Source organism: Myotis davidii, unplaced genomic scaffold, assembly GCF_000327345.1.
Source record: "Myotis davidii unplaced genomic scaffold, ASM32734v1 scaffold122, whole genome shotgun sequence".
Taxonomy (NCBI): domain Eukaryota; kingdom Metazoa; phylum Chordata; class Mammalia; order Chiroptera; family Vespertilionidae; genus Myotis; species Myotis davidii.
In genome coordinates, this window is record NW_006293234.1 from 263,511 (window position 1) to 271,115 (window position 7,605).

Below are 7,605 nucleotides of genomic sequence, written 5' to 3' on the forward strand. Positions count from 1 at the left end.
AAAAGCCTCTGCCGCAGCCTAGGTGAGGCGGGGTCTCAAGGAATCAACAGGGCAGAGCAAGCAGCTATGGCTGATCCTCAGCCCTGCCCTAAGGGGCCGCGTGTCTCAGTGTCCCGATAATTGCTGCAAGCACCTCTGAGGGAAAGCCACCCTCGAGTTCCGAGTTCTGCCTGCTGCCAGACAGTCCAGTTTCTCCCCGTATGAGTCCTGGGTCCCCAGAGACTTCCCGGAACCGGAGTTCAGAGCAGTCGGGAGCATTCTTGTTTCATGAACTTCAAAAAGACAGCCATGTCCTCAGGTGCCAGACCCTTTCGGCACGCGAACCTCCGTACCTCTGCACTTCACTTCCGCAGCTCCTCTGGCTCTCAGTGTGCTTTTCTTTCCTTCTAGTTGTAGAATTTCCACTCAGCCAGCCTTCCTGTAGTTCTGGGTGATGTCTGTTTTGTCTTTTCATTTTATTTTTGAAGTTGTTGTGGGAGGCAGCAATTTCCCGATATTTACCTATGTCGCCATCTTAGTTTCCCTATAAATTCTTTATATACATTATTTGATCTAAGTTGGCTTACTGAGGTTACAGAACCAACAAGTGGTGGAGTCTGGACACTCAGAGTCATCCTGTTCTACATCCTTACTCCTGAGCACTGTGGCACACACTGTGCCACCATGGTGAACTCCCCTGAGTCATCAGAGTGAGCCCTGAGGAAACATTGCCCTCTCTTTCCTGCTTTCCTATAATCATTGGAGCAATAAGTAGAGAAATATGGAAGAAAATACAGATTCTCAAAGTAAGTTGAACAATACCATAGTAGTTTCTTCTTATGGGGGAAACTCAAGACCACTCCCATGGAGAAGATGAGAGAGAACCAGTTGGTTTACATTCCCGGTGCTAGTTTTAAATCGAGCCATAGACTGGGACAGACACTTAATGAGCTCTCCTCTTCAAAGGGGACAAAAACTGCTGCAGCAACTTGGTGCCTTTTGGACTTCAGCTTTTAATGAGAATCTCGCTCCCACATACACATACACATGCCTCACACTCAAATACCACTGGACCAATTTGTTTTGATTTAGTTTGCATTAGATGGATTTACTGGGGTGAGAACAGGGGAGGTGGGGGGAGAGGTGGTTAATGTTTCTTGTTATACTTTGGTCTATGTAGCAAGAATGATTCATTTTCCTAATAGCTACAAATTTCTTTTTGTTACAGAGGTTCACCTGATAGAGATGGAATTGTAAGTATTTAAATGATCATTTTTAGTAGGTTTGCACTTCAGTATATGCTATGTTTAAATTTCTTAAAGCCCCATTGCTTTTCTTTTTGCTTTCTATAGGGAAAAAGTAGCTTAAATGGCGTTTCAGACCTCTCACTGTTACAGTATTCTGTAGGAATTGCATGGGACATACATGTAGTCTTGGTCAAGTTAAACTTATTTATTGTATTCACCTAAAACCCTGCCCAGATTAGGCAAGCAAACTATGGTGGGTCACAAACCAGTCAGTTCCTGCAGGGGCTGCTACCATCAACTGTTATTTCATGTCCAACTTAATGATATAAAAGCTCATTATGGGAGAATGTTTTTCTCTAACAGAGGCCACAAAGTCATAATGGAGCTGAGCTCCAATAAAATTGAAAGGAACTTTCCCCCTTTTGTAGTTGAGCTGCAGATACATTTTCTATATTAAATTCACAAGTAGGGAATGGTCTTGAAACCACTTATGCCTGAATTTACAGCCTGAAGGAGGAAAATGCATCCACTGGGTTTAGATTTAACAGTAACTCTGACTCCTTGCTGGTCACCAGATTTCTTGATTTTTAAAGAAGTCTGTGGTGCCTTGGCTTGGATTTATCTGAGTTGTGCTTATGGGAGTCCGCACCCACTTCTAAAATGATTTCTTTCAAATCTAAATCAGATGCCTATTCATAAGGTTCAAAAGAACAGCTGTCACTGGGGTGGGGGGAGGGAATTAACTCACATTAGGCTCATTGGGCTGGAGTGGGAACGAAAATAAACCTGGTGGTTAAAAAAATTTGTTTTGAAAAATCACCCTTTATAATAATATACCTACATTGGGGTGCTAAGCGCAGCTATAGCACGAGTTTTTCGCCCACATTTGACTCAGGGTTCTTAGCTTTGGGGTGCCTTTTGCATTCATGTAGTTCTTGCCATGAAATGTTAAGAGAATAGACTGAAATTTACCAGACATTGGGTAACACTATAATCAAGGCTCTATTCAGCAGGGGAAAAAAAAGACCCAGAAGACTCAGCTTCTCCTCACCTCTTGCTTCTGGCTCAGAGCCCTCTCGTTAACTCTCTCGCAGGTACTCTCTCTCTCTCTCTCTCTGCTACTGTGTCTTCTCTTCGCTGCTGTCTGGGTCCCCTCCCTGGGTTCTCTTGTCCCCTCCGTTCTGGCCCCTGCAAGGCTCCGTTAGCTGTTCTCTGCTTTCTCTCCCTACTGCTCCCAGGCTGGATTGCTATTTCTTGCTTCTTTCCCTCTGCCACCCTCAGTCTTGTCCTTTTTCCTTTTTCTAAAGTCCCTCCCACCCACCAGCTCATTGTCTGTGAGGCCCCATGGCTACCTCCGTGTTCTCTGCTCTTCCAGGGACCACCAGTTTAAATCTCTGGTGGACTATGCACCCAGGTGCCTGGTACGGCACTGGCATGGTGTGGGCAACTATGAGTCCAGGCAGCATTAATGAGCCTGGCCGTGATGCTGTGGACTTGTCCACTCCAGCTCAGGGCTTTGTACTGGAGTTCCCTGAGTGCTCCTGTACCACCACATTCCAAGTCATATAAAGTTACTTATTAGTACCTGTGCCCTCTTTGTTTCTTCATTGGAAATACCGTAAGTCTCCCTGATTATTAGGAAAGGGGAATTATTTAATTTCAATTTCTCAGGAAATAATGCAGACCCACTTGAAAAAGGCTACATTCTAAATAAATACATGTTCTCTGAAACAGGATGCGCAGCTTCGTAGGTTGTACAAGCTGCTAGTTGTACTATTTGGAAACGTTACCCAAGTTCCCCCACTAACTGTGGTCACCGAATTTGAAAACTCCTTATCATACCAGGGCCCTAGGGGTCCAAGTTTCTGTTTGCATCTGGTCCTTAGAGACCTCAACCTGATTTTCTTTCAAATTCAGATTGATTAAGACCTTGCATCTGTGGACCTAGTCCACTTTTACATGGCTGAGTTAGCTTCCAAATTATTGTCTCTGGGTGTCTGAAGTGGAAATTTATGGTTTCAATTGGTGTAGTTATATAAACTGTAGGTGATGGTGCATGCTTATAAATGGCTTGTCAACACAGGGCTACACAACAGGCTTAATGTATTTGAGCTTATTTCAGTTCCTCAAAATCCGCTGAAGCCCATCTCTGGTGACCATGCTTTTGCAGTTTAATATACAGAGGCTTTGTGGCAAGGTTCCATGTAGGAAGGTGGGCGTGTCTTGCTCCCCACGTAGCCGAATGTACCTGTCCCCTACAGAACTGTTTGTCCTGGTGTCTGAGATTTCCGGCAGCTGTGTGTTACAATGCATTCTAACCCAGAGACAAACTCTAACTATGCAGGCAACACTTTAACTTTTTCCTAAACAGTGCAGATTTCCACCTATACATGGCCTGAGGGCATCATCTCTGCTCATCCTGAGCAAGTGTACAGGAAAGGCCCAGATTTGGGGCTGTCAACTGTGTGTGCTATATGTATTGATGACCCTCAGGAAGGCTTAGGTCCAGGGTAAAGTATAATGGAGCTAAATTTTCGTACTTTGATTAGCAATACATCCATTTCTGTTCAGTCTTAGTGTGTCCTGGTGTCTGTTCTCTGCCCGTCAACTAAGAACTGGCTGAATGAGGACTAGATCCACACAGTCTCTCCTGCCTGGGATGTTCCTTCCGCTTCTCTCTTCTCCTGACCTGGCTGCACTGGCCTGCTGAATAGAGCCTCATTATGGGCCCCAAAGTCCGCTCTTTGTTTAAGGAACCCTGCCAAGATTGGTAGGCCCTACAATTTGGCCTAGAAATTGTTTCTTCTGTGGTATGTTTGCTGACTCCATGTGATTCTTTATATGTGTCTTAAAGAACAAACAGATCCTTTAACAACTTTTTCTACATGAAAACAATCAATTCCAGCAGCCCAGCCCACATGAACCACCCTACAATAACAAAGCAGAGTGTGCGCGTGAAGGAGGAAAAAAAGTTTCGGTAAGGAAACAGATTTTAGTTTAAAATTTCCAAGGGTTTGTAGAAACAGTAAGTAAAATCCCAACCTGAAACTTGAAAAAAAGAGTAGCATTTATTTACTCCAATTAAGAAGAGTCTTTTTTAGTTATTTCCAAATTATTTTTTGAAAACGTGGAGCCAGTGTTTAAATCAATCATGTAGACTCTATATGCTGATGTCTGAATATACTTTTAAAGAGTGAGCAGGCATCCCTGGCTGGTGTGGCTCAGTTGGTCAAGCATGGTCCTGTGCACCAAAAGGCTGCCAGTTCCCTTCCTGGTCAGGGCACATGCACAGCTTTCGGGCTTGATCCCTGGTTGGGATGCATATGGGAGGCAGCTGATCCATGTTTCTCTATCTCCTTCTCCCTTTCTCTCTCTCTCAAAATCAATATAAGCATTTTTTTTTAAAAGAGTGACAAGGCAAAAAAATGTGTTTCCTTTATCTGAGACAAAGGAAAGGTATTCAGATTTTAAAAAGAATTTATTTATAAGAAATCTTTGGCTCCAAAATAAGCATGGTATACAAACTGAGTAATCATTTTTTAGGAAAAGCATTATCTCAGTAACATTAGGAATTTGGCAGGACCGTGGCTTGTGGGAACACTGTCCTTGACTAAAGGATGTTGACTCAGGGATGCTGATCTTGGCCTAGGGGAGGGAACAACGATAGCAGTGTTGTTCAATATGGTGGCCTATTTACAGTTCCGTTTCTCAATCACGCTGCCACATTTCCAGTATTCCAGAGCCACTTGTGGCTGGTGGCTATGATATTGGACAGCACACATCTAGAACCTTTCCATCTTCACAGACAGTTCTATTGGACAGTGCTGTCCCACAGGGTTATCTGCAAAATGAGTCAAGTCCATCTCAGTGGCAAAAAGATCATATTTAGGCAGTACAACCTGTGTCTTTAACATTTCTCACCTGACGACTACTATGTGGCCATGAGCTGACCTAGGAAAACAGGAGCACTCTTGGTGGAAACTGAGAACTTTGATAAATGTATAACTAAACACAATTGTTGCTACATTTATTGATTTAGCCCATCATATTATCTGAGAACAGATAATAAGCCTGACCAAAGTAAAATGCCTATTAAGAGTAACGTTGATACAAGCCTCAATTATCTTTAAATAACAGTTATATACTCACATAATAAAAGTTACTTATACAAAGTGTAGAAGTTTGGACAACACACAAAAGAAAAAAGTAAAATAATGTATAACTCCAACTCGAAGGAAAAAATGACGCTATATAATGCTGAGTAGCCACTGTTGCTTGTATTATTAAGCCTAATTTTTAAATATTTCCCCACTTATCTTCTTCCTTGCTTCTACAACGTTTTCCAAATGAAAATCAATAGAGCCATTACCTTCACTTATTACCAGTATGAGCTGCACTTGCTTAAGTGGTTAAACCAAGAGAATTGTTTCTTTCTTAGGGTTTACCAGAAGAATCATTATTAGTAACTTGATAATTTCATTTTGTGAAACCAAATATATTTGTAAGAATTCACTAGCATGAATGAGGCCAGATTCTTCTAATAAAGCGCTCTCTCTCTCTCTCGCGCTCTCTCTCTCTCTCTCTCTCTCTCTCTCTCTCTGTGTGTGTGTGTGGGTGGGTGTGTGTGTTGAATATCTTCCCAAAAGAATGTATTTTTATGATTTTTTGTTTATGTATAGTATTTGTGATTAAAATGTTCCTATTTTAAAAGAAAAAAAATTTATATAAGTTTTGCTTTCTTCTCATCTCAATCTTCCATTGGTTTCCATAGAAACTGGGATTGGTGATAGAAAAACATTGGTAATAGAAATGAAATTATCATAGAGGCAAACTATAGAACTGAAAATTTTGAACTCAGTAATTTAACTAATCTCATCAGTTTTTAGATAACAATCCTATGTATTGAAGAATTGTTTAATAACTAAAAGGTCTATCAATGGTAGTATACTGATTACAAAATTCATGAGTTTAGTTCTTTCGGATCAACTTTGACTATTTTATTCCCATTATTATAAAAGTTAAGTTTGTATATTAAATTTATTATATGTGCTTTCTAAGAAGGATTTGGAGAATTTTGCAAAGAAGTCATATGCAAACAGATTGGCAAAGTACGAATTAAAAAAGAAAGAAAACAACAAAAAGAAAAGAGGAACAATGCCTATTCCCCATGGAAGAGATTTTTTATTATTAGTTGGCTCATAATTTAATGAACCGTGTCTTCAGAAATAGCTTTATAGCTCATACAGGTGCAGAGTTGATGTGACAGGTTTTTAGAACAACCTTTGCTCAAAGTAGAAAGAATATCAGTAAAGCACTAATTCAATGAAGGCAATTATGTGGAAAAGTTAAAATGATGTAGTCTGAGTATATAATATTTTTTAGGAGCAGGAAAAAGGAAGAGGGGCACAGGGCCTGTGTTCTTGGGTTCTGGTCAGTGAAAACATTGGCATAGTTCTTGCATTTATAAATTCTAGTACAGTGGCAGTCCTAAGGAAGAGAGAGGACTTGGACATATTATCTATTCCTTATGCGTGTTCACCCTTACTAAGCTATTGTGGGTTCTTAGAGTGCCCAGGCAACATTCAGTAAGTATTAATCAATCATGTTGGTTACCTCTAATTTGGTTTTCTAGTGGTCCTACATGCAAACATGAAAAGCTTACTTCTCCTGCCTATTTGTCAAATTGAGTGTTAACTGTTCACATTGTGGTCCAACTCGCCTTCATTTGTGATTGCAGAATTAGAGGTTCTGTCTTCAAGCCTCACATGTCACCATTTATTTTGTGTTGTTCTGAAATCTGCTTGTGCCCAGTGACATACCATTGCTCTATGTGCTAAATACCCGAATGCTGAATGAACGAACCCTCCATCACCAACTTGATTTGTCTTTTTGCCTTCTGCTCACAAAAAGTAGAGAATCCTAGTAATTTCTTTTTGGATAAGGCCACATTCTTGCTCAAGTGCTTGTGGCCATATATCATGGTTGTGCTAGGAGTCAAAATAGAACTTTCAAATAATCTAAAGAGAATAATGCTGATTTCCATTCATTTTGCAATGATGTGTGTTTCTGGAGGCATAGGACACATGGATGACAGAAAAATCCATGATGAATCCTATTATTCTGTTTTAGTAATTTGTTTTTTAAAGCCACTTGTAAAGAATATCAACACCATTTTTAATACCTAGGTGCTGAATTAACTAATTTGAAGCTGATTTCCTTTATAGTCTATTAAGGGGATGGTTAGGAAAAAAATAAGTTAGTATTAGAAAAGCTAAAAAATTAGTTAACGATTTGGATGAATACTCTTTGGATATTGTTGGAACTGATTGTATATAAGAGCAACATGGAAGTCAAAATGTTTCCATTTGAATAAATATAT

The 7,605-nt window shown here is 40.4% G+C and overlaps 1 protein-coding gene across 17 annotated transcripts in view; it reads left to right on the forward strand.

Moving 5' to 3' along the window:
• Positions 1-7,605, forward strand: part of SGIP1 (SH3-domain GRB2-like (endophilin) interacting protein 1) — a 226,394-nt gene that overhangs the window by 108,293 nt on the left and 110,496 nt on the right. For 9 of the 17 annotated variants that reach the window (XM_015565995.1, XM_006766889.2, XM_015565994.1 and 6 more), the window contains 2 exons: positions 1,208-1,232; positions 2,237-2,320. In XM_015565995.1, the coding sequence (XP_015421481.1) occupies positions 1,208-1,232; positions 2,237-2,320 (109 nt within the window). Of the gene's footprint in view, positions 1-1,207; positions 1,233-2,236; positions 2,321-4,131; positions 4,204-7,605 lie in introns of all 17 variants that reach the window. The other 8 variants (XM_006766890.2, XM_006766894.2, XM_015565996.1 and 5 more) reach the window with 2 other exon arrangements.